The 26,186-nt window shown below is 43.3% G+C and overlaps 3 protein-coding genes across 8 annotated transcripts in view; 1 reads left to right on the top strand and 2 right to left on the bottom strand.

The window, feature by feature from the left end:
* The window catches only part of KIF15 (kinesin family member 15), an 84,962-nt gene extending 73,053 nt beyond the window's left edge, over positions 1–11,909 (bottom strand). Inside the window, exons 1-3 of one of the 5 annotated variants that reach the window (XR_007145684.1) lie at positions 11,821–11,889; positions 3,046–3,088; positions 2,121–2,304 (exon numbers count right to left, since the gene is read on the bottom strand). Coding sequence is in view for 4 of the 5 variants with exons in the window: in XM_047826894.1 (XP_047682850.1) it covers positions 2,121–2,304; positions 3,046–3,088; positions 11,821–11,839 (246 nt within the window). In the remaining variant the exon portion in view is untranslated. Of the gene's footprint in view, positions 1–2,120; positions 2,305–3,045; positions 3,089–11,820 lie in introns of all 5 variants that reach the window. The other 4 variants (XM_047826894.1, XM_047826923.1, XM_047826913.1 and 1 more) reach the window with 4 other exon arrangements.
* A 125-nt stretch (positions 11,910–12,034) lies between these two features.
* The window catches only part of KIAA1143 (KIAA1143 ortholog), a 23,291-nt gene continuing 9,139 nt past the window's right edge, over positions 12,035–26,186 (top strand). Inside the window, exons 1-3 of one of the 2 annotated variants that reach the window (XR_007148856.1) lie at positions 12,035–12,208; positions 16,825–16,969; positions 17,898–18,170. Coding sequence is in view for 1 of the 2 variants with exons in the window: in XM_047843283.1 (XP_047699239.1) it covers positions 12,101–12,208; positions 16,825–16,969; positions 17,898–18,112 (468 nt within the window). In the remaining variant the exon portion in view is untranslated. Of the gene's footprint in view, positions 12,209–16,824; positions 16,970–17,897; positions 18,369–26,186 lie in introns of those variants that run through there. The other variant, XM_047843283.1, reaches the window with a different exon arrangement.
* On the bottom strand, positions 21,852–26,104 carry ZNF501 (zinc finger protein 501). Its single transcript, XM_047843279.1, has 2 exons — positions 25,790–26,104; positions 21,852–23,125 (listed from the first exon to the last, which is right to left on the bottom strand). The coding sequence occupies exon 2, from the start codon at positions 22,660–22,662 to the stop codon at positions 21,874–21,876; it is 789 nt and encodes a 262-aa protein (XP_047699235.1). The 5' UTR covers positions 22,663–23,125; positions 25,790–26,104; the 3' UTR covers positions 21,852–21,873.

The following is a 26,186-nucleotide window of genomic DNA, read 5'->3' as shown; positions in this document are numbered from 1 at the left end:
CATACAGAATTTTGTCGGCACATTACGTACAAATATCATATGGGTATTAGCATCAGATACATGGCCCTGTGTGTTCTTCAGTGCTTTTCCCACAAGTTTGTACTAAATAATCAATACCCGATTTTTTGCTTTCATTTTTACACACATAAGTAGATGCAATCTTATCAACAGTGCAAGAATTCTTAAACCTGCACTAATACAGTAGCCATGAGCCACATGTAACTATTGAGCACCTGAAACATGGCTACTCCAACTTGAGATTTATTATAAGCATAAAATATACACCAGGTTTAGAAGACTGAGCATGAATAAAAAGAACAGAAAATACCTCATTAATAATTTGCTTTATATTGATAACATGTTGAAAAGATATTTTGGATATACTGGGTTAAATAAAATATAGGATTAAAATTAAGTCTGGGGCACCTGGGTGGCTCAGCCAGTTAAGCATCCAACTCCTAATTTCAGCTCAGGTCACGATCCCACAGTTGTGAGATCGAGCCCTGCATCAGGCTCCATGCTGGGCACAGAGCCTGCTTAAGATTCTCTTTCTCCCCCAGTCCCTCCAAAAGGAAGGAAGGAAGGAAGGAAGGAAGGAAGGAAGGAAGGAAGGAAGGAAGGAAGGAAAGGAAGGAAGGAAGGAAAGAAGGAAGGAGGGAGGAAGGGAGAGAGGGAGGAAGGAAGGAAGGAAGAGTGAGTCTGCCTGTTTTTTTACTTTTTTTCAACATGACTACTAGAAAATTTAAAATTATATAGGTGGATAACTTTATATTTCCATTGACCAGCCATGTTGAAAAAAAAGCCATGTTGAAAAAAAAAGCCATGATGAAAAAAAATCCAAGGATCCAAATGTCTCACTAAAAACATCCATGTGTATAAAGGAATAATCAAGATCTGTGATGTCTAATACACTAGTCATTAGCCATATGTGGCTATTTAAATTCAAATTAATTAAAGTTAAATAAAACTTAAAAGTTAAGTCCTTAGACACACTAGCCACATTTCAAGTGCTCAACAGCCACATGCACTAGCATATCTGAGAAAATAAATTTTTAAAAATTTTTTATTTTTTTAAGTTTATTTATTTATTTTGAGAGAGAGAGAGAGAAGGAGAGAGAGAGAATCCCAAGCAGGTTCTGCACTGTCAGCATGGAGCCCCATGAAGGGCTCGAACTCACCAACTGTGAGATCACGACCTGAACCCAAATCAAGAGCTAGATGCCTAATCCACTGAGCCACCAGGCGCCCCCTAAATTTTAAATTTTATTCAATCTTAATACATTCAAACTTAAATAGCCACATATGGCTAGGGGCTACTGTAATGGACAGTGCAGATATAGAACATTTCCCTCATTACAGAAAGTTCTAATGGATGGTGCTGACTAGATCTTAACTAAACTGTCCTGAATTAGAAAACCAGTTACTGACATCATAGTAATCTTAAACCCGTTACTCTCTGCTATGGACTGAACGTGTCTTCCCCAAAGTTCCTGTGTTGAAACCCTAATCCCCAGCGCTATGGTATTTGGACTTGGGGCTTTGGGAGGTAATCAGACCATGAGGGTGGAGCACTAGTGAGGCGAGCAGTACCCTTCTAAGAAGAGACACAAGAGAATTGCTTTTTCTCTCTCTCCACAGTGAAAAGGCAGCTGTCTAAAAGCCAGCAAGCAGGTCCTTACCAGACACTAGATCTCCTGGCCTGGATCTTAGAATTCCCATCCCCAGAACAGTGAGAAATAAATGTTTGCTGTTTAAGCCCCCCTGTTTTTGAGATTTCTGTTACAGCGGCCACAGCTAAGATACTCTCCCTAAACTAGGAAGCTGAACCAGACTTACTATCAATCACCCAAGTGGCTCTGAAAAATACACCTCCACTAACCCCCATCACTGGATGGTGAGAGAAAAGTAAAGCAGGCTGATCATTCTGGTACAAAGTTTGATGAAGGAAAAAAAAAAACTAATAAAATTAAATTTAAAACATTTTAAAATCGATTACATCTAAAATATTTAATGTTTGAGCTTCCTTATCTGAGATCAAACTGAAGAGACCAGAAATGAAATCCTCACAAATCATAGAATCTTATCCAAAAGGAAAGCGAAGTTTCCAAAATTACCATTACCTGAGTGGTGTGCATGTCTGCAACATGATCAAATGTGAAGGTCTTGGGCTCAGGGTTGGAGTGCAGCCGGAGAGTGGTAGAGGAGAGCACGGACAAACATAAGTTTTGCTCTCCATCAGCTGATCCAGAACCTTCTGTAGGTGGACGAATTCGCACAAAAACTTTGATGGCATCACCTTCATTACTGAAGACAAGAAATGTACCAGCCTAAGTTTGCTGGAGAAAACTAAAAAAGGATCTGAGTCCCATACTGCCTGTAATGTTTCCATACTGAGATTCCCCAACAAAGCCCCCAACCTACTCACTTACATTCACCTCTTCTAGAAGTGTCGCACGTGACTCACACCCTTTACTGATTTGCTTCACGATACTCATCATCACAAGTTTTTACGTGAAATCAACTCAAAGGAAGTTGATTCCACGGAGCTCTAAGCATTGCTTGTCTCTGATTTCCCTCTTAACAGCCATAATAAAATAGTCACCCCAAGGGAGAACTGTGTTACTGATTCCATCTTTTAGCCTGGAAGGTAAGAGGATGGGGGGAGAGTTGGGGAAGAAGTGTGATGTTTCCAGATTTCCAGGTAGCTAAGAACTGAGCTTTATGCTGAAACAAGTATCCCTTACTTTGTTAAATGTTCTAAGAATACTACATCCGCATGGGTGGGGTACCCGAGTGCCTGATTGTTGATTTCGGCTCAGGTTATGATCTCACAGTTCGTGGGATGGAGCCCCACATCAGGCTCCTTACTGACAGCACAGAGCCTGCTTGGGATTCTCTCTCTCCCTCTCCCTCTCTCTCTCTCTTTCTCCCCTCCCCTTCTCACATGCTCCCCCCCACCTTCTCTCAAAAATAAAAAAATAAACTTAAAAAAAATATATTACATCCCTAATTCTTTTGGTCTCAGTGACAAGATTTTTTTCTTACCTTGCTTGGTTAGACTGACAGTTTGTCACATTGCGTAACTCAGCTAGAAAAACAGACAAGAAGTTATTACAGGCATTTAAAATTGCAATATAGGGGCACCTGGGTGGCTCAGTTGTTTGGGTGATGGACTCTCGATTTTGGCTCAGGTCATGATCCCAGGGTCGTAGGATCGAGCCCTGCATGGGGCTTGGCACTGAGCATGGACCCTGTTTGGAATTCTCTCTCTCTGTTCACATTCCCTGCCCCCACTCACGTTCTCTCTCCCAAAATAAATAAATAGACTTTAAAAAATTGCAATGTAAAATCCCATCCTTTTAAAAAAATATTTATTTTGGGGGGGGGGGATGCACATGAGTGGGGGAGGTGCAAAGAAAGAGGTAGAGAGAATCCCAAGCAGGCTCTGTGCTGTCCGCACAGGGCTCGAACTTACGAACCCCGAAATCATGACCTGAGCTGAAATCAAGAATTGGCCACTTAAAGGGCACGTGGGTAGCTCAGTTGGTTAAGCGTCCGACTTCGGCTCAGGTCATGATCTCTCGGTCTGTGCGTTTGAGCCCCTTATCGGGCTCTGCGCTGACAGCTCAGAGACTGGAGCTGCTTCAGATTCTGTGTCTCCCTCTCTCTCTTCCCCTCCCCCACTCACACTGTCTTTCTTTCTCTCTCAAAAATAAACATTAAAAATTAAAAAAAAAAAACAGGGGCGCCTGGGTGGCACAGTCGGTTAAGCGTCCGACTTCAGCCAGGTCACGATCTCGCGGTCCGGGAGTTCGAGCCCCGCGTCGGGCTCTGGGCTGATGGCTCAGAGCCTGGAGCCTGTTTCTGATTCTGTGTCTCCCTCTCTCTCTCTGCCCCTCCCCCGTTCATGCTCTGTCTCTCTCTGTCCCAAAAATAAATAAATGTTGGAAACAAACAAACAAACAAACAAACAAACAAACCAAAACTGGCTGCTTAACCAACTGAGCCACCCAGGTGCCCCTAAAAATCCAATTCTTATCTACCCTACTCTTCTATTGCTAACACTCCTCAGTCTCCTTGGCTCCTTGACCTTTTGACAGTGAGGCATTCTAGGGCTTAGGTCTCGATCTTCCTTCTCTTCTTTCCACATCCACTCCATTGGTGAGGACATCCAGGCTCACGGTTCTAATTGCTAAGTATGTGTTGATGAGTCCCAAATGTAAACCTCCTCCCTGGACCACTCTTTTGAGCAACAGGCTCTCACATCCAACTGCCTACCTGACATCTCCAGTTGGAGGCCCAATTGGCAATGTCTCAAATTTAAAATGTCCCAAACTGAATTTCTGATCACCCCACCCCTACCCCAAACATGCTTCTCCACCTTGATTAATGACAACTCCACCTTTCAGTTGCTCAGGCCGAAAACCCTGGAGTTATCCCTCACCCCTTTCTTTCTCACGCTTCATATCCAACCTGTTAGCCAATCTTTGGCTCTACCTTCAAAATCCATCAAGAATCCTACAACTTCTGGTTAAATCCACTGCTATGACCACCATGAAATCAAGCCAGCAACATCACCTATTTGAGCTATTACAACAGTGTCTCTGTTTGTCTTTCTCTCACTCTCTCATTCCCCCAATTACCACCTATTTTCAATCTAGCAGGCAGAATTATTCTGCCAAAAAAGAAGCCAGAGATCAACTTCCAGAATGACTGCAAGAGGAACTATACTGACCCACTGTCCAGTGAAACTGGTAAAATAAAAAAATAAAAGCCACTTAAAGCCTCTAGAAACAGCCATAAAGGCAAACAGCAAATGAAAAAACATCTAGTCAAGATCACTGGAAATTTCACAAGAGAAGTGAGCGTCTATTGAACCAAGATGGCTCCCTCCCTCCCAGCTCAATGAGTTGGGAGTCGCCACTCCAGACTTTGCAGCTAAGAACACAGGGATCCTCCTCCCCCCACTCAGTTCCTACTTGGAGGGCTTTCTTCCCAGGAGCAGGTTACCAATTTCTCATCCAGCCTCCAGCCAGCTGCTAAGGCTAAATCCCAGGTAAGTATGTCTGAGAGGTGGGGGTTCCCTTCTTCCACCCAGCCTCCACTTGTGGAACGAGGCTCTACCTTGGACATAGTGTGCTGAGAACACTGGGGCCCTGACGACCCTTATTCTGGCTGGTGAGACAGTGTTTCTCCACTAGGAGAGGCAAGTCAAGAGGACCCCAGGCTGCTGCGGTGGGCACACACGCGCACACACACACACACGCACACACACACGCACACACACACACTCACACACACCCTCCCATTCCCAACAAACACTCAGCAACTAGACCAGAGGTGTCACTCTGAAAGAACACTGTTGTTGTTCTCACCCCCAGCTCCAGAGCCTAGGATGAGACATTTTGCCTCAGAGGAGAGACAGACCACAAAGAGATAGTTCCAAAGGAGCTGACTTCATTTCCAACAAAGCAAGGAGAAGTTCAAGCCCAACGGCACACTCAAGAACAGTGAAGGTTGTGGGGAGAAGCAATTAGGAGGAGATTCAATATTCAAACAAAACTTGCAGGCCTATTAATTTGCAGGTGAGAACTGGGACCTAAGACAGCTGGAAGCGGCTTTACTGGGATGAGAACAAATATCACAGACCTCAGAAACTTTTCCTTCAAAAGGGCAAGAATCTAATTGGACTGATTTATAAGGCAGTATTCCAGGCATTGTTGGAAAACAACAGGGCAGTCAGCTGGTATTCCTGAAGTTTAAGAGCTACGTGTGGTCAGGGAAAGAGAGAGAGATCCCCACCAAAACCACCAAAAGTCATCAGGGTGACTGTGGGCGTACCCAAAGCTGGACTTCTCTGAGGAGCAACATCAAAGGCTTAACGTTGGGAGGGAAACAAATGTCACTAAAGCAATCCAGCCAGTTATTAAACAAACAGGCAAATAACCACCCCCAGAGGGTAGAAAGGCCAGTATCCAAAGTTGCTATAAATTTATTATCTAAGATGTTAAGTATCCAACAAAAAAAAAAAAAAAAAAAAATGACAAGGCATGCAAAGAAACAGGAAAGGATGACCCATAAACTATGAAAAACAAAAAAGAAAAAAAAAACTGGCAAGAGAAATTGCCTATGACAGCATCTAGATGTTGGGAGACCTCAAAGTCACCATTATAAACATGTTCACATTACTGAAGAAAATCGTAATTAAAGGCTTAAAGGAATGATGACAATGCCCCATCAAATAGAGAATAGCAATAGAAATTATTCTGAAAAACTGAAACTCTGAAGTCCAAAAAGTACAATAACTGAAATAAAAACTCACTAGAAGGGCTCAACGGCATATGTGGACTGGTAGAAGAAAAAATAAGCAAACTCAAAGACAGATCAACAGAGATTATACAAGCCAAAGAACAAACAGATGAAGGAAAGTGAAGCAAGCCTCAGAAAAATGTGGGACACCATTCAGCACGCCAACACAGGTGTAATGGGGAGTACCAGAAGGAGAGAAAAGCTAAATAGCGGGGAAAATTTTTCAAAGTATTTTCAAGCCAAAGACTTCTCAAACTCATTGAAAAAACAACATATACCTCCAGGAGGTTCAATGAATTCCAAACAGGATAAACACAGTGATCCACAAACAGACACATTATCGTAAAAATGGTGAAGGCCAAAGAGAAGGAGAAAGTCTTGAAAGCAGCAAGAGAAAAACAACTTGTTACTTACAAGCGAACCCAGTTACATTACCAGCTGACGTCTCAACATAACCGATGGAGGCCAGAAGGCATCTCAGAGAGAATTTGCTGCTAGCAGACCCATCTTTCAAGAGATGGTAAAGGTGGGGCGCCTGGGTGGCTCAGTTGGTTAAGTGTCCCACTCCTGGTTTCAGTTCATGTCATGATCTCACGGTTCTTGGGTCACAGTTCTAAATGCTAAGTGTATGTTGACGAGTCCCAAATTTAAACCTTCTCCCTGGACCACTCTCTTGAGCACCAGATTCTCACATCTAACTGCCTAGCTGACATATCCACGTCAATATCAAAAAAAAGGGGGTGAGAGGGAATAGAACTACATAGGAGTAAGGTTTATATCATTGGAATTAAGCTAGTGTAAACCTAAAGCTAATTCTGATAAAATGTGCATGTTAGGGGCACCTGGGGGGCTCAGTCAGTTAAACATCCAACTCTTGATCCTCACTCAGTACTTGATCTCACGGTGGTGAGTTCAAGGCCTGCATTGGGCTCCACACTGGGCATGAAGCCTACCTAAAATTAATTAGAATGTTAGGATATGCATTTAAACTTTTAAAAAGCTTTTTAAAAAAGCCGTAAAGGAAGAACAGAGGAACATAAAAGATGTGAGATGCGTAGAAAACAAGAAGTAAAATGGCAGATGTAAATCCAACTGTATCAATAACAACACGCCAATGGATTAAATAACCCAATTAAGGGGCGCCTGGGTGGCGCAGTCGGTTGAGCGTCCGACTTCAGCCAGGTCACGATCTCGCGGTCCGTGAGTTCGAGCCCTGCGTCGGGCTCTGGGCTGATGGCTCGGAGCCTGGAGCCTGTTTCCGATGCTGTGTCTCCCTCTCTCTCTGCCCCTCCCCCGTTCATGCTCTGTCTCTCTCTGTCCCAAAAATAAATAAACGTTGAAAAAAAAAATTAAAAAAAAAAACCCAATTAAAAGGCAGAGACTGTCAGACTAATGAAAACATGCTCCAACTATATACTATCTACAGCAAACACACTTTAGATTCAAAGATAAAAATACACTGAAAGTAAAAGAATTAAAAACGGTATCTCACCTAAACCAAAATTGGACAAAACAACAACAAATGTTGAGAAAAAGATAAATGAGATAAAGAGGGACATTTTATAGGGGCAGCAGGGTGGCTCAGTTGGTTAAGCATCTGACTTTTCAGCTCAGGCCATGATCTCGCGGTTCGTGAGTTCCAGCCCCGCGTGGGGCTCTGTGCTGACATCTCAGAGCCTGCAGCAGGCTTCAGATTCTGTCTCCCTCTCTCTCTGCCCCTCCCTGCTCGCACTCTGTCTCTCTCTCAAAAATAAGACATTAAAAAAAAAAATTTTTAAGAGGGACATTTTATAATGATACAAAGGCCAATCCCTCAGGATAATAATACAAATACAAACATATATTCACCTAATATCAGATTACCAAAATACACAAAGTGAAAACTGACAGAAGAGTAGGGAGAAATAGACAATTCAACAACAACAGCTAGAGATTTCAATATGCCACTCTGAATAATGAAGAAAAGAGTAGATGTTACTTGGGGCTGGGGGTGGGGAGATAAGGAGGTGGGAAGGGTGAGGACTGAAGGTGTGAGATTTCTTTGAGGTGACCAAAATGTCCTAATGGACGATGCTCATAGTTCCACATTATCTGTGAATATACTAAAAACCATTTTACACTTTATAGGTGTGGATTGCATTGTATCTGACTTACATCTCAAACTGTTAAAAAAAAAAAAAAGTCAGACATCAGTACTAAATGCAATGAAGGATCTGGTTCTAGAGAAAAACTATGAAAGTAAATTATTGGACAATGGATAAAAGTAAGATACGGACTGTGGATTAGACAAGAGTGCTATATCAATGTAAACTTTCTTGATAACTGCAATGTGATTAGTCAACAGAATATGCCTGTTTTTAGAAATCACTCACTGATAACTATACATATTTACTCACTGGTAAAGGAATATCATGTCCCCATTTTACTCTCAAATGGCTCATAAAAATATGTACACACACACACACACACACACACACACACACACACACACACAATTGGGAGGGTAAGAGAGGAGGGAGAAAGAATGATAAAGCAGATGCGGCAAAATGGAAAGTGGTCACTATGGGTAAAGAATATTATGCAAGATTTCTCTGTACTACTCTCACAATTTTTCCATAAATTGTAGCAAAATTAAAAGTTATTTTTTATTCTTTTTTCTTTTTTTTTAAAGCTGCTATTCTTGTGGATGTCTCTTTTTCTTTTTTTTTTTAATGTTTATTTATTTTGAGAGAGAGACAGAGGATGAGTTGGGGAAGAGGAGAGAGAAAGGGAAACACAGAATACGAAGCACGCTCCAGGCTCTGAGCTGTCGGCACAGAGCCTGACGGGGGGCTCGAACCCACAAACCATGAGATCATGACCTAAGCCAAAGTCAAACACCTAACTGACAGAGCCACCCAGGCGCCTCTAAAAGTTATTTTTTAGGGGCACCTGGGTGGCTCCATCGGTTGAGCATCCAACAGGCTCAGGTCATGATCTCACATTTGGTGGGCTTGAGCCCCGTGTCGGGCTCTGTGTTGACAGCTCAGAGCCTGGAAGTTGCTTCAGATTCTGTGTCTCCCTCTCTCTCTGCCCCTCCTCCACTCTCTCTCTCTCTCTCTCTCTCTCTCCCTCAAAAATAAATACAACGTTAAAAAAAAGTAAAAACAAAAATACAAAACTCTGGGGGCGCCTGGGTGGCGCAGTCGGTTAAGCGTCCGACTTCAGCCAGGTCACGATCTCGCTGTCTGGGAGTTCGAGCCCCGCATCGGGCTCTGGGCTGATGGCTCAGAGCCTGGAACCTGTTTCCGATTCTGTGTCTCCCTCTCTCTCTGCCCCTCCCCCATTCATGCTCTGTCTCTCTCTGTCCCAAAAAAATAAATAAAAACGTTGAAAAATACAAAACTCTGCAGTGGTTGTCCATCTCAGTCGGAGTAGGCAAAGTTCTTAAAACAGCCTACAGGACCGGACATGATCTAGGGCCCCTGCCTCCCCCGTCACCACCTCCACAACGCATTTCCTATTACACTCCTTGCTCCAGTACAACCAAACTAGATTTCTTGTTATTCCTAGAACATGCCACCCTTTGGGACCTTTACACGTATTGTACCTTCTGCCTGTAACATTTGGGGGGGGGGGGTTACTCAAGTATTGTGTTCTCAAGTATTGACTTTGGGGATTTACTCAAGTATTTAGTCAAGTATAGGTCAAGTATTCCATGACCTTGAATTATGGGAAACACCAGCTTATCTCCATACACACCGACCCAATTATCTATCACTCTAACTCCCCTTCTTGGGCCTGTTTTCCCTCAAGGGACTTACAGTCATCAAAATATATATTAGTTTGCTCTCTTTCTCTTCCAAATGAACTGTAAAGCATTATCTAGAGCAGTGCCTGACACACTGTGAACACTCAATAAACTTTGAATAAATAAATACTAGGACATCGGTTAAAAAAAAACACCTTAATTTCTATTCTTCCTATTCTGCTTATTTCTATTCTTAATGTCATAGCACAGAAGCTCAAAGTAAATATTCACACAGAACAACTGTTCTGGAAACTACCCTTTGCAGCTATATCCCCTCAAGCAGATGAAGATCTGTGAAGTGGGAAATGCACCAGATTGCCCAGTTCCCCATCTGCCCTTCCTTCGCAGCTTCTCCAAGAGTTGGCAGCAAAGAAATAGTCCCTGTGTAGCTTTGGCAAAAGGAAAAGTGGTGGAGAGCACTGCCTGAGTTCCCCAAGTCCTGCTCCAGATCTCTGGACTGCTGGGAATGCAAGCAGCACTTGGGATGTCCTCAACCTTGACGTTGTTAAGAGACTTCAAGGAACAGAAGCGTTTCCCATGGAAATCACCATTTTCACACAAGAGAGCTGTGAATACCCTTGTTCCCATCACTTACAGATAGGTCAGAGTCCTTTCATAGACAATGACACACAGATGTCACTTTCCATTATGTAAACAGATGCTCTAACTTTATCACAGGTTATGAACTCTCTCGTTTGAGTCCAGATTTACAGAATACCATGGTTGTGCAGAACGCACACTGAACATTTCACTCCACAAATGAACCAATGTGTGCGCTAATATTCCCTAAATACTGAAAATGACAAGAGAAACATTTCAGATGGAAAAAGAGAACACACTGTGATGACCTAAAAAAGTTAACGAAAACAACAAATCCATCAGAAAACAATTACAACTGACAGCTGCAAGCGTTAATGTTGTTGGAAGTCTCACCAACGACCAGAAATTCAGTTTCTTCAATCTTCTAAATCGGCCTCTCCTCATTACTATTCATACCACTCACCAAGATCCATCGAATTAGCTCAAAATCTAATCCTTAAAGGATTAGGCAATGTAAGACATGGGGCACGTACACCAGAACGCCAAAGGACGAAGAAATTAGTGAAAACTGGAGGGTTTATCAAAATCGGCAGTGCTCCTCTCCAAAGTTAATAGGAAGAAACGGAACGGGTCCCCTTGAGAAGAAAATAGGAATTTGTGATAATAGAAAGACATCCTGTGCTTATCTGAAATTGTACAGCAGGCAAAGACGTGCCTGGAGCATGAAAAGTTCTCCCATTCAGGACAGTCAGTAACGTGGAAACACGCAGAAGGTGGTGAGAGCCTGGGCCGACCTCAGGCAAGGATACTTAGAGACAGCTCCGGTCGGGACACGGGAATAGGGCAGCGACGAAACGACAGAACCGAGAACGGGAAGGAAGAACCAGCAGGTCGCTGGACGTCAAGCTCCTGGAGGGCTCTCCGGTTCCCTGCTCAGCCCAAGCGCCTAGAACTGTGCCTGGCTTGTGGCGTGGGCCCAATACACAGAGACAAGGGAAGATAGCTGTTCGAGCCGCGTTTTGACTGAGGGTCCGAGAGAGGTCCCAAACGCCCCGCGACGCTGGGTCCGCTTCTGCCCTTCACGCCCAGCCGGGAACCCTGCGGGCGGCTGGGGCTTGCCGTCCTGCACAGTTGCATTTGGGGGCGGAGACAGGGTCACGAAGCCGGAGCTCCTTACTTACTTTTGCAGCCGGGCGCCATGGCGCCCTCACGCCTCGATCCCAAGACCAATGCAGCAGATACCCCCACCTCCAGCCGCGCAGCGCGCCGGGATTCCGAACGCTCAAGATGGCCGCAAATTTGAATTTGGCGCTCCGGTCGGACGTTGACGCCAGCAAGGGGGCTGCCATGTTGCCCGGCCTCCGGTCAGGGGGCGGGGACTGCGTGACGTCACGAGCAGGCGCCATAACCAATGTACACTCTCAAGCGGGCCCAGGGAACCTGTCTTTTCCCGGGACAGCCATGAGCAAGCGGAACCAGGTTTCGTACGTGCGGCCAGCCGAGCCGGCGTTCCTGGCCCGCTTCAAAGAGAGGGTCGGCTACAAAGAAGGGCCCACCGTGGAGACCAAGGTGAGCCCAGGGCAGTTGCGTTACCGGAGAAACGCTGTCCTCCCGCTACTTCCGGCTTCTGCCTGGACTTGAAGGCCTGCCTGGCAGTGACGGGTCCCTCCCCTCACCTGCGCCCAGCCCCTAATCTGGGTGGGCTTCAGTCCCCAGGCTGGTCCTCTTCAAACTACTACAGCCTCTTATACCCAGGAAGATATTTGTCGTTTTTCGTAGTGCTGTTGTATTCTTGAAAATGACTGGACCCAGGTAAAGCGCCTCGTCCTTGGTAGATGGTTAAGAAAGATCACTTTTCTCTCTCTTACTTGCTTATCCCAAAACCTGTAGTTAGCAGGATGGATGGTAGCGTGGTCTCGTTTTCCAGATAAAGTTACTGAAGGCCGCTCGATCAAATGACCTGATGTCCTAGACCTGGAGTCTGGATCTTTGGAAGAATGCCCTGGATCTATTGTTATGCTTTATTGTTTAACAACCACACCTCCCTCCTCCTCCTCCCCACCAAAAGTATGTTTAAGAATATTTTGGATCTAAGTAGAAGAGGAGCTTTAGGTAAGAGCAGCCCCTCTATAGTTTAAGGATAGAGGTCAGTGGGAGTCAACTTCTGAGCCCTCCCAGGCTTCAGCCCTAACTGGTTCACGCTATCTCTTTCAGTAGGAAGAGACTATTATGCTTAGGGGATGTGTGGAGAAATAAAGAATTTACTTAGCATTCTGTGTCTAGCACTTTCGCTAATACCCGCCCCTCAAGTCACTTAGAGTTTAGTAAAGGAAACAAGATTGACTTGTGTGAAATTACTCAATCCAATGAGAATATGCTAAGTCCAGGCATTGTGAAAGAAAATGAAAGAACAAAGAGATGTATCTCCAAAATACCATCTTCTTTTAAAACCTTCTTCGCTGCTTCGTCTCTGCCTTCACAGGTCACCACCTCTGTGAACCTCTTCCAAGCTCCTACAAATACTTTTCCTCTGTTCACTTTGTCCATATCTGTGATAGTCATCTTTTTGCATTGCAACTACTTGCTTTCCTGTGATTGTCACCACTAAATCAAACTCTCTGAGTTAGTATCTTAATCTTTGTGTATTTTCCTAGCACCTGGCACAGTGCCTGGACCAAATAGTAGGTGACCAGTGCTATTGACTGTGCTTATCATCAGGCAAGGCTTCAAGAGGAAGGGATACTTAGATTGAATCTTGAGCATGGGTAGGTCAGCAGGTAGAGATGGAAGGAAGGGTGGATAAAGGTGTAAAGACGGTGAGTGAGCGGGGCATCTGGCTGGCTCAGTCAGTGGAGCATGCGACTCTTGATCTCAGGGTTGTAGGTTCGAGCCCCGTGTTGGGTGTAGAGATTACTTAAAAGTAAAATCTTTAAAAAAAAAAAAAGATGGTAAAGCATGGACTGTGTGATTGAGGAACCGGTTGGAGAGAAAGCCATATGGACTATTCATTTGGCAACAAGGAGCCATTTTTGGTTAGAGAGAATTTGATCAGGGAGTGACGGATCCCCAGGACCAAAAACGGTGATGATGACACAAAGGATGAGATTTGAGAAAAGAGATATGGATTCATCAATGAGGAGACTATGAAACCTAATTTTATAGTTTGTTTGAAGTCCTCGTGATGATCATGTGTGTGTGGTTAACACCCTGAAGATTCTAGCTGGGAATGCTGTTTTAGGAGAACCTGGGGTGAGGGTGGTACTTTCCAACTCATATCAGTGACTTAAACTTATGCAAGAGACTTTTCCACAGACAAATACCCCTATGTTTCTGTGTTTGAGAAACCAACTGCACTCTTAATCAGGTTGGCAATATAATCATCAAACTAGTCATCTAGTCAATCTAGTAATCTAGTAACTCTAGTAATCTAGTTAACAAAAAGAAGAGTTTCATGGGAAATCATTATATAGTCAAGTTAAATTACCTTATTCACCTTCTTGAGAGTTAATTCAGGAGTGGCTTTGAACAACCACTGTTTCTTTAACCATTTCTCTATTTTCCAGCCAGTCATGTAAACAGAAAGAGAAGAGTCAGAATTAATGATTCTCAATCTAACAAACACCAGGAATTTTTTTAAAGATTTTATTTCTGAGTAACCTCTGCACCCATTGTGGGACTTGAACTCACAACCTCAAGATTAAGAGTCACATACTCCACCTATTGAAGCAGCCAGGCACCCCAGGATTTATTTTATTTCACTGTCCCATTTCCTTGGTTAAAAATACTTACGGGGGCTCCTGGGTGGCTCAGTTGGTTAAGCATCTGACTTGGGCTCAGGTCATGATCTCACAGTTCATGAGTTTGAGCCCCACATCGGGCTCTGTGCTCAGAGCGTAGAGTCTGCTTCAGATTCTATGTCTCCCTCTCTCTCTGCCCCTCCCCTGCTCGTGCTCCGTCTCTCTCTCTCTCTCTCAAAAATAAATTAACATTAAAAAATTTTAGTACTGGGGCGCCTGGGTGGCGCAGTCGGTTAAGCGTCCGACTTCAGCCAGGTCACGATCTCGCAGTCCGGGAGTTCGAGCCCCGCGTCGGGCTCTGGGCTGACGGCTCGGAGCCTGGAGCCTGTTTCCGATTCTGTGTCTCCCTCTCTCTCTGCCCCTCACCCGTTCATGCTCTGTCTCTCTCTGTCCCCAAAATAAATAAACGTTGAAAAAAAAAAAAAAAATTTTAGTACTGATTACCCACTAGTTTGTGATCATTTATTGGAAACTTTCAGAAAAAATAATGCAAAACTAATGAATAATCAGTGAACTAACATGGATATTATTAAAGAGAATGCACTTGTGAAGTGATCGAGCAGATTTGGGATGTAGACAAAATGAGCGAATTTGCCTGTAACTTGCCGGCCAGGGCTTTCAGGTTCATCATTTTTCATCCTATTAGTCATTCATGAATAGATCAACAAATACTTCTTGAGCCCCTGCTGTTTGCCAGGCTCTGTGCCTCTAGATACACAGATGAAACACAAGTACCTCAAAGGAACTCACCTAGCAGAACCAGGTAGAAAAATATTGGCAACTCAGTATGGTACCTGCACCCTATGAGCTATGCACAGTGTGAGAAGGAAGACAAGGTGAGATCAGGAAAGCCCTTCTAAAGAATCTAAGTCTAGAAGGCAGCTTGAGCAGGTATGCACCAGGGGCAGTGGGGCTTTCTAGGCACTAGGAACTGGATCAGAGATAGGGGAGGCAAAGGAGCTAATATGGTCATGTGTCTGCAATCCTCCAACCCGGCTGGAGTCCAGAGGCCATGAGTGTGGTGTAGGAGAAAGCTGTGTTTCTAGGCCAGATGCCGTAGGGCTTTGTTGCCTTGTCTAGGAGACAAGGAAGGCTCTGTGAGAGGTGCAGTAACAAGTTATTTGAATAATGTGTGGTGCATGTACATACCTTTCAACCCAGCAACTCCACTTCCAGGAGTTTATCTTACACATGAGTTCACAAAATTGAACGAAAATAAGTGCATAGTAGAAAAAGTGAATAAAAATGTGTGCATAGTGGGAAAAACTAGAAACCACCAAAATTTTTATGTACAGGGTACTGGTCAAATAAACCATGAGATGACCATATATGTAATTAAATACTAGGCAGTGGTTTTTAAAATACAGAATTTCAGATTAACAGATAATTCCAAGGTACAATACAAAGATTATTTTTGAGTAAAAAAGTTGGGGTGCAGGCTGCCTGAGCGGCTCAGTTGGTTAAGCATCCGACTCTTGGTTTCAGTTCAGGTTATGATCTCACGGTTCGTGAGTCCAAGCCCCGAGTCAGGCTCTGCACTGACAGTACAGAGCCGGCTTGGGATTCTCTCTCTCCCTCTCTGCCCCCTACCCGACATGCGCGCGTGCGTGAGCCCTCTCTCCTTCTCTCCCTCTCTCTCTCTCTCAAATAAACTTAAAAAAAAGAAGTTGGAGGAGTGGGGCTTTTATGGTAGCTGACATTTTTTGAAAACGAATCAACTGACCCAAGGTTACCACTTGTAATGTGTATAGTGAGTACCTGTTTTCTCTTGGTATTCTCTGTACTTTTATGTTTGGGAAATTTCATAAAGAAAAGAAATCAAGTCCCATAGTATGTACAGTCTTCTTTTTGCATACAGAATGTTTTCCATACTTCCATATTTTTATACACTTAGGAAATGGCTGTAGGGTTCCCACCTGACTGAAGCTGTCAGACAGGAGGAGAGATACTCAGAGGTGGAAGAACACCTTTTACTTGCTGCCTTCTGTACTTCGGCGTTGGTGATTTTTTGTCTAACTTTGAGAAGAGATGGAAGTGAAAACAGTTGGTGAAGAGCAGACAGAGTTGATGTGGTTCAGCACTGCCCTGAGTCGGCTGGGTGGGCAGTACTTGAAGCAGAGGGCCCCTGACACTGGGAACCGTGAGCTGGGGTCCTGCTGAGATGGAAATTAATCCCTGTGGGCAGGCACTTCAGGGTAACTGGCAGGTGGATCTCGTCCCTAGTGTGGCAGGGTTAGGCTCTTAAGAGTTACTTGGAAAGTCACTGCCAAATACATTTTGTCAATAAAGTTACCCTTCTCCCTTAGTAATTACGGTGTCTCACGGAGACCATGGTTGTATTTGGTTCAAGGTCAGACGTCTACATGTGGTGTTTGTGTTTTCCCCTAGAGAATCCAGCTTCAGCTCCCAGATGAAGATGGTGATCACAGTGACAAAGAAGATGAACAGCCCCAAGTGGTGATTTTAAAAAAGGGAGACTTGTCAGCTGAAGAAGTCATGAAAATTAAAGCAGAAATAAAGGCTGCCAAAGCAGGTATGTCTAGAAGTAATCTGATTTTTTTTTTCTAACAATTTAAGGAGCCTGAAATACGAAACTATCTTATGTAATAGCATGGTATGTTTGAAGGAGACGGTCCTAGGTTCAAATTTCAGCTGTAACACTCACCAGATGTGTGATCATGAACAAGTTATTTCACCTCTCAGCCTCAGTTCCCTCATCAGTAAAATGGAGACAATAATGGTACCTACTTTATTGGGTTGTTACAAGGATAAAGTGCAAATTTAAATAAAAACATCCTGTTTGTTTGTTTTTTTTTTTTTTTAATTTTTTTTTTCAACGTTTATTCATTTTTGGGACAGAGAGAGACAGAGCATGAACAGGGGAGGGGCAGAGAGAGAGGGAGACACAGAATCGGAAACAGGCTCCAGGCTCTGAGCCATCAGCCCAGAGCCTGACGCGGGGCTCGAACTCACGGACCGCGAGATCGTGACCTGGCTGAAGTCGGACGCTTAACCGACTGCGCCACCCAGGCGCCCCAAAACATCCTGTTTAAAAAAAAAAAGTGGTTAGGTTTACAAATTAGTCAACAGAGGTGTATTTATTTAATCAGTGCCTGAACTGCGGTATGCTACATGGTATGTTTTTCATTATTCCTAAATATTAATTACATTGCTTTAAGGAAAAATGCTAGAGTTCAAAACAATCACTTTTCAAAACACTTCAAAATACAGCCAGATTATAACTAATTGGGGACTGGCAATGTTATGGAATACTTCACAGGAAGTGAGTTTTTATTAAGTGACTGCCCATCTTGTGGGTATGTAGCTAGAAGCAGTGGAGAAGACCAGATCGAATGGACTCAGGACATCTTTAAATACCATCTGAGATTTTTCTTGCCATTTGACTCTCCAATAAAGGCAAAATGAGAGAAGAAAGTTCTTTAACTTTGTCTTTGCTGCAGATGAAGAACCGGCTATGGCTGATGGAAGAATCATGTATCGAAAACCAGTCAAGCGTTCCTCAAATGAAAAATATTCAGGTCTAACAGCAAGCTCAAAAAAGAAAAAGGCAAATGAAGGTCAAATAAATAAGCAGGACTCCGTTAAAAAGAACTCACAAAAGCAGATCAAGAACAGTTCCCTCCTTTCTTTTGACAATGAAGATGAAACTGAATAAGTGTAAATATTTTGGACTTGGTCTTCCTTTAGAGTATATGGGGTATTTTTTAAAATGGCATCTTTTTTCCTATTTAAAGATAATACAAGTTCATTACAGAAAATTTAGAAAACTCGGAAAAAATGTATGATAAAAACTTTGTTTATCAATACCCCTTTGACATGATGCAAACTCTGTAGATATTACCAACTATTAACATTTTGGAACTTCCATGTGTGGGGCATGTATGTATGTAAATTATATTTTTTAAACAAAATTGGGATTATGTTGTGCATATTAATCTGTCCTGCTTGTTACATGTCGTTATGAGTGTTTTTCCTGATCAGTAAAATTCAAAAACTTAACATAATTGCTATTGAGAATTTTGTCATTTAATGATTTTGTCATTAAATGACAAAATCTTCATTATCTTCATGAGCAGAAGGCCACTTCGGATGAGGAAGATGATAATGTGGCTAGTTAAGAATACTTCCCCAGCTCCTGCTAAAGGTAGCCGTATAACAGCCCCAGCAATTTTAGAGATAGAAGTGGGTCTTGTACAGTTGAGGACCTAATACAAGTGATCTTCATACAAGTGAGGATCTAATATATAACATGGTAACTATAGTTGATAACAGTATAAAAGCAGGGAGAGGCTCTTGGGTGGCTCATTCAGCTAAGCGTCCAACTTTGGCTCAGGTCATGATCTCACGGCTCATGAGTTTGAGCCCTGCCTCAGGCTCTTGACTGTCAGCACAGAGCCTGCTTTGGATCCTCTGTCCCCGTCTCTCTCTGCTCCTCCCCAGCTCATGCTCTCTCTCACGCTCTCTCTCTCTCTCAAAAATAAACATTAAAGGGGCGCCTGGGGGGCTCAGTCGGTTAAGCTTCTGACTTCGGCACAGGTCACGATCTCACAGTTTGTGAGTTCAAGCCCCGCATCAGGCTCTGTGCTGACAGCCCGGAGCCTGGAGCCTGCCTCGGATTCTGTGTCTCCTTCTCTCTCTGCCCCTCCCCCACTTGTGCTCTGTCTCTGTCTCTCAAAAATAAATAAAGGTAAAAAAAAAAAAAGTGTTAAAAAAGATAAAAAATAAACATTAAAAGAAGAGAGAGATGGAGCACCTGAGTGGCTCAGTCAGTTAAGCGTTTGACTTCGGCTCAGGTCATGAACTTGCAGTTCATGAGTTCGGATCCCACAGTGGACTCTGTGCTGACAGCTCAGAGCCTAGAGCCTGCTTCGAATTCTGTCTCCCTCGCTCTCTGCCCCTCCCTCGCTGGCATTCTGCCTCTCTCTCTCTCTCTCAAAAATAAACATTAAAAAAAAGAGAGAGAGATACGAGTGAAGTCTACTTAATAAAGCCTCCAGGTGTTTGATACAAAAAAGCAGATTTGGCAAGCACGAACCTTCATCCTCGCTACATACCGTCAGGAGCACATACATGGAACGCAGCAAGAGCAGAGCCCTTTTCTGGCCTAAGGAAGGCAGACCTTTGCTCTGGGTGGTACAGTGGAAAGACTGAAGGCACTTGGGTCTTGGCAGCATGCCTGGAGGAGCTGCTACAGCAGCCACGGACTGCCAGCCTCTGGACTCGTTAACACATGAGAAGAATAAACCGAAAGTTGTCACTCAGTGGTACCTCCTGCTGACACCTGAGAACTCCACGCCTTCTGCCCTTCCTGTTCCCTTAAGAGGCCTCCTTTCCTGTTGTGCTCCGAGAATTCCTTACCTTTAAAAATAAAAGTCAGTTATTTTACGAGCAAAATGGATTTACTTGAAAATGGTAGACGGTTGCAATTCAGGACATGCAAGCTACTATAAAACCATAGGCAAGTCAGGAGAACAAAGGAGAGGACGGCTCTTTTACAGAGGAAAGGGGGACTTGGGAGGAGCTGCTATAAACAAAATTCCTTTAGCTACACTGGGTGTTTCAAGTGTAATGGCTTTTCATTGGCTGAGCTGTGACCGTCTCCTGGGCTGGGCTGTTCCCTGGGCGGGGATTAGTAGAGTAGGCTTCTTCCCTGTTAGGAATGCAAGGTGTGGCTCTTTCTTTTGGTTCTGCGAAGGTTCGAGGTGTGAGGTGTGGTATGTGTGAGCTCCCCCTTCTGGCCTCCCAACTCCCATTTTATTTATTTATTTATTTATTTTTAATTTTTTTTTTTTAATGTTTATTTATTATTGAGAGACAGAGAGACACAGAGCGTGAGCAGGGGAGGGGTAGAGAGAGGGGGAGACATAGAATTTAAAGTAGGCTCCAGGCTCTGAGCTGTCAGCACAGAGCCTGATGCGGGGCTCGAACTCACAAACTGCGAGATCAGGACCTGAGCCGAAGTCGGTCGCTCAACCAACTGAGCCACCCAGGCGCCCCCCAACTCCCATTTTAAATGAGGTTCTCTTTATTCAGTTTCACAAATTCCAAGCAAGCACAGCCACATAGTAATGAACATGCTATTTCCACCCCTCTTTATTTTCACAGAACTCCTCCTCACCACTCCCCAACCAAACAAAAGTCCCACAACACGAGATTTATTCAGTTAGAGTCAGCAAGGCTTTCCTTTTCATGGAAGCTTACAGTGACATAAGGTCCAATAGTAAGGGTAACAAAATCTAAAGAAGGCACTTCAGGGGACCCAGAAATCCACTGCACAATGTCCACTCAAATACCAATAATTTTTTTTCTCTAAATCTGAATTTTCCCAAGGGTAAACTAGTCTTATATTGTATTCTTCTATTTAAATATAGACATAGTTTAAATAACCTTCTGTAGATTAAGCATGAAATCATAGCCCAATTTCAAGAATGTTAAGGGGCACCCGACTGGCTCAGTCAGAAAAGCACGTGACTCTTGGTCCTGAGGTTATGAGTTTGAACTCCATGTTGAGTATAGAGATTACTTTACAAAAAAAAAAAAAAAAAAAAAAAAAAAAAATGAAATCAAGAATGCTCTTAAAAAATATACCAAGGGGTGCCTGGGTGGCTCAGTCGGTTCAGCATCTGACTTCAGCTCAGGTCATGTTCTCACAGTTTGTGAGTTCAAGCCCCAAGTGTGCTGACAGCTCAGAGCCTGGAGCCTGCTTTGGATTCTGTGTGTCCCTCTGCCCTTCCCCCACTTGCACATGCGCGCTCTCTCTCTCTCTCTCTCTCGCAAAAATAAACATTGAAAGTACATCAAGAACCAAAAACGGTAATGCTGGACATTGCTTGTTTTCAGTAGCCAGATTTAAATATTTTTGGAACATCTATAACTCAAAACCAATTAATGGCAGTTATTTATTACATACAACTCATTTTATTCTCGGGGCGCCTGGGTGGCTCAGTCGGTTAAGCGGCCGACTTCGGCTCAGGTCATGATCTCGCAGTCCGTGAGTTCGAGCCCCGCGTCGGGCTCTGTGCTGACAGCTCAGAGCCTGGAGCCTGTTCCAGATTCTGTGTCTCCCTCTCTGAGCCTCCCCCGTTCATGCTCTGTCTCTCTCTGTCTCAAAAATAAATAAACGTTAAAAAAAAAAAAAGTTTTAAAGATAACCCTAGTAAATATCGTCATTATTCTTTTGAGGATGGGGAAAGCAGGCTCAGAATCAGGTCGTACACCCATTAAGTGGCAGAGAAGGCATCAAACTCAAGACTATCTAATTCTGATCTATTTTCTTAACTTTCAGGACACACTGCCTCTTGCTCAACATATAGAACATTCATCCCAGCTGAAGACTTAGTCTTCAATATCTAAGAATTGGGGGGGGGGGGGGGGCATTTTCATACAAATCTTTCCACATGGTTTATATCCCAAGTTTTATTCTCCAGCATGAAGCCTCTGGTGTCGAACAAGTGCTGAGCTGTGCCTGAAGGATTTCCCACATTCAACACACTCATAAGGTTTTTCTCCAGTATGGATTCTGTAATGTTCACTAAGGTGTGCTTGCTTGCGGAAAGTTTTTTCACACTCACTACACTTATAAAGTTTCTCTCCAGTGTGAGTTCTCTCATGTTCAACAAGGGAAGAGTTCTGAGTGAAGGCTTTGCCACATTCAGTACATGTGTAGGGCTTCTCTCCTGAATGAATTCTCTGATGCTGCATGAGGCATGCACTCTGATTAAAGGCTTTCCCACATTCATTACACTTATAAGGTTTAACTCCAGAGTGACTTCTCTGATGACGAGTAAGGCAAATGCTCTGACTGAAGGCTTTGCCACATTCCGTGCATTTATAAGGTTTCTCTCCAGTATGAATGCGCAGGTGTTTGATAAGGGAAGGGCTCTGACAAAATGCTTTGCCACATTCAGTGCATTTATAGGGTTTCTCTCCAGTATGAATTCTCAGATGCTGAACAAGGATTGCTTTTGTTTGAAAGGCTTTCTCGCATTCATTACATTTATAAGGTTTCTCTCCCGTGTGAATTCTCAAATGTTGAGTAAGATTTGACTGTTTACGGAAACAAGTTCCACATTCGCTACATACATAGGGCTTCTCTCCCGTGTGAATCCTCTGGTGCTGAGTAAGAGACGATCTCTGAGTAAAGAATTTCCCACATTCACTACACCTTGAAGGCTTCTTCTGCATGTTAAGTTTCTGATGGTTCATTTGCAGTGAAATTTGGCGGGCATTTGTGCTGCTTGTAACGCACTCAAGGAACGTCTGTCCAATAGGTGCAGTTTACAGGAAACTGTCTCTCAAGTTCGTGATACTTACAAGGTACTTTCTCAAAGATGACTATGGTTACAGTAACACTGTCCTGGGAATGTTCTGTGTGTATGTGTGCATGTACTGTACTCTCAGGCATTCCTGCAGGATGCCCCTCCTCTTCCTTGTCCGGCATGTATCGTCACCTTCTCCGATTGTAAGCCCCTGATGACCAGGTTCCCTGACCCTCGACATCCTCGTCATCTTCCACAAGTCACTTAACACTGTTTGTTACATCAGGCTTGGTCTTCTTGCCTGAAAAAAAAAATCATGAAGGAAGATGTCCTCTGTGCAGAACAAGGGACCTGCATTGTAGAATCTTGATTTTATCCTCTTCTCAATAATATATACAGATCACAATAACCTGGGGAGAAGATTAGATAATAGAAGAGATTAAGTAGTGACATAGCTTGGGAAATCTATACAATTCCCTATCGTGATTGATTCTGAAACACTCAAGTACTAAAAATTAATCCAGGTAATTTAAGATGATCCAGAGTGATAAATAGTAGAATGTGAAAAGGATACGTTTCTAATCTTGAGTAAACCGTTAGGGAAAAGTACTACCTACCTATAGTCTCTACTATAGAGATGAAAATAGATGAAATAGATGAAAAATAGATGAAAAGTAATTCCATTTCCTTAGGATACCTATAAGCAATGCCTTGCTCGTGCTGCTTGACAAAAGTACAAGTTTACATCATTGTCTAGTGACAATTAGAGTTTCTCTTTTAAGATTTCAAAGGTATTCCAGGCTGTTACTTTTACCGGGTCCATCATCCCAATCCTTCCTATTCACTCACCTTGATAGGTGTCTCTTTGGACCTCTCTCTCCAAAACATTCAGCATCTGTAGCTCTCCCCTGTGTCTAACTGGAAGATCTTTAGGTTTAAAAACTAGAGCCTTGCTCACTGAAAGCAAGTAAGATATCATTGTTTTGTTTAGAGAAAAATTAGGATGGGGTGGTCCTTGGGGAAGAGATTCCCATTAGACAGTAACTTGACTATATCATCATGGTCCAGAACCCAGCCTCACCTGTGACACTTTAAAGTGCTTCAGAATGTGATGTATACTAATCAAATTCACAAGGTGATACAGAAAACAGAAAGTCACTTTGCTGATCTATAATGAGAAACTGATATGCTGCATGTCCAGCTAGTTGACACATTCTCTCCACTACAGAAAAACTGCATGGGAACCAAATCATTGTCATCAGGACACTCCTTAGAACTGGAGAAAGAGAAGTATTTAGATGATCTTAATGGCATCAGACTTTGAAATACCGATGCTCTGAATAAGGGCACAGAATCTGAGAACAGATATTCATGTGCCACACATTAGCAACCTCCTCCCTGGATGGTGCTGAAGACACTGACACATTCTTCTTCTCTGAGGCCGCTTTTTATTTCAATTTTTAAATATAAGTTACATATGAATATATCCTCACTTTAAAATACTCAAAGAATATAAAAGTATGTAGGATAAATTAGTCATTTTTTATCACCGCCCACCCTACCCAAACAAACCCAATCCCTTCCCAGAGATTATCAAGTTTGGAGTAGATTCATTCAGTCTTTTTTCTATATATTTTTATACACATACCATTTGCTTCTTTCTGCATAAATAAAATTGTTCTATAGGTTCTGCTGCTCTGCTATTTGATTTATTCATTTTTTTCCCAGTAAAGAATGTGTCTTCAGGATCATTTTTTCTTGGTCCATACAGATCTACTGGGGCTGAGAGTTGGGACACACTGGGATCTCTGCACAAATTGTATAAAATCAGAGACTGATCTGATTGGGCATTACTGTACCACACTGGTGGTTAAATATATTGAATATTTTTCCTGACTGTATCATCTTTATCTTCTGTATAAACTTCCAGTATAGATATGCTGTATACAAAAATGAACCCCATATGGTTTCAATAGTGAAACATAACACCCAAACTCTAACCACACTTTCCTTTATTTTGGTTGTCTCAAAAAGTTTTGTTTCATTTTGTTTATTACAAACAATGTATGCTCATTCTAAAACAGTCCACAAAGGAAATTACTTGAAATCCCACCACCTAGTGAAAATACAGTTGGTTTTTTGATGACCTTTCTTCTAGGCATGTGCCTGTGTACATATATTATGCATACATATTAAACTACACTGAAGGGGCGCCTGGGTGGCGCAGTCGGTTAAGCGTCCGACTTCAGCCAGGTCACGATCTCGCGGTCCGGGAGTTCGAGCCCCGCGTCGGGCTCTGGGCTGATGGCTCAGAGCCTGGAGCCTGTTTCCGATTCTGTGTCTGCCTCTCTCTCTGCCCCTCCCCCGTTCATGCTCTGTCTCTCTCTGTCCCAAAAATAAATTTTAAAAAAAAGTTGAAAAAAAAATTAAAAAAAAAATAAAATAAAAAAATAAACTACACTGAATCCTTCAGACCGTAGTCACAATCTATTCATAGAGTTCCCATAACCTACGAATCCAGTTCACACCGTGCTTTTCTTACTGAATTTAACAGATCCCAGGCTCCATCTTGCCTTTCTGATGCACAAGAACAGAAGTTGCTATTACTTAGACTCTTGTGCTAAACAGAGCCGGGAGCCCATTCATATTCCCTGAGGAGACACTTAAATCGCCTTTGTGATGGGTCTTCCAGTAATATACCACCAGTTTTCTCACATCTGACTGCTACACCATTAAGGCATTAGACCAAGCGGTTCAGTGAAGCTGCCCGATGTTCTACCAGATAACTGCAGAAGGGGTAGCTACTCTTGCTACAGTTTAAGTACATGTGATATACAATTAGTACATTCTCTGATCTGTCCTGCAGCCAGTTACTTCATTGCCTGCTTCCATAACGGGCCGCACTCACCCTGATTGGAATAAGGTGGGCCCATTTCAGGGTGGTTCTGTGTTTTCAGTCTGCAGCGTTCAGGTGTGGTGGTCACTGGTGGGTCCCACTGTAGGTCCGCCACCACTTCTGAATGAGCACCCCCGTTAACAACCCATCGTGGGCTCTTTAGTTAGATTCCACTTACCCAGAGATAAGCTGTTAGGAATACAAGCGACACTGGTTTGTCTCCTGGAACCTTCTCTTGAGGGAGGGCAGAAATCTAAGGCATGGAGGAAGGAGAAAAAAAGCACCCAGAAATTGTCAGCTGCTGGATTCAGAGGAACTCAGGAATAGCCCATCCCTAACCAAATAACTATTTTAAGTCTGAATGAAGAATATCATTATTCTCCTGAAAAGAGTATTACCAATGACAAAAATCAGTAAGTGGGTAGTCTTCTGAGAGACCTGACAGTGCGCAAAGAAAGGGGGCAGGTGCTCCTAAGGACTATCCTGGGGTAAACATTCCTCCACAGACAGGAGATAAGGTTGGAACCGAAGCCCCCCCCCCCCCCCCCCCACCTCTCCGCCCCAGCCCAAACCTA

This window comes from Prionailurus viverrinus, chromosome A2 (genome assembly GCF_022837055.1).
Source record: "Prionailurus viverrinus isolate Anna chromosome A2, UM_Priviv_1.0, whole genome shotgun sequence".
Classification (NCBI taxonomy): Eukaryota; Metazoa; Chordata; class Mammalia; order Carnivora; family Felidae; genus Prionailurus; species Prionailurus viverrinus.
This window is presented reverse-complemented; position numbering and strand designations above follow the sequence as displayed.

Coding starts and splice junctions, on each gene's coding strand:
- ZNF501 (XM_047843279.1), bottom strand. CDS start 22,662: ATGAACCATCAGAAACTTAACATGCAGAAGAAGCCTTCAAGGTGTAGT.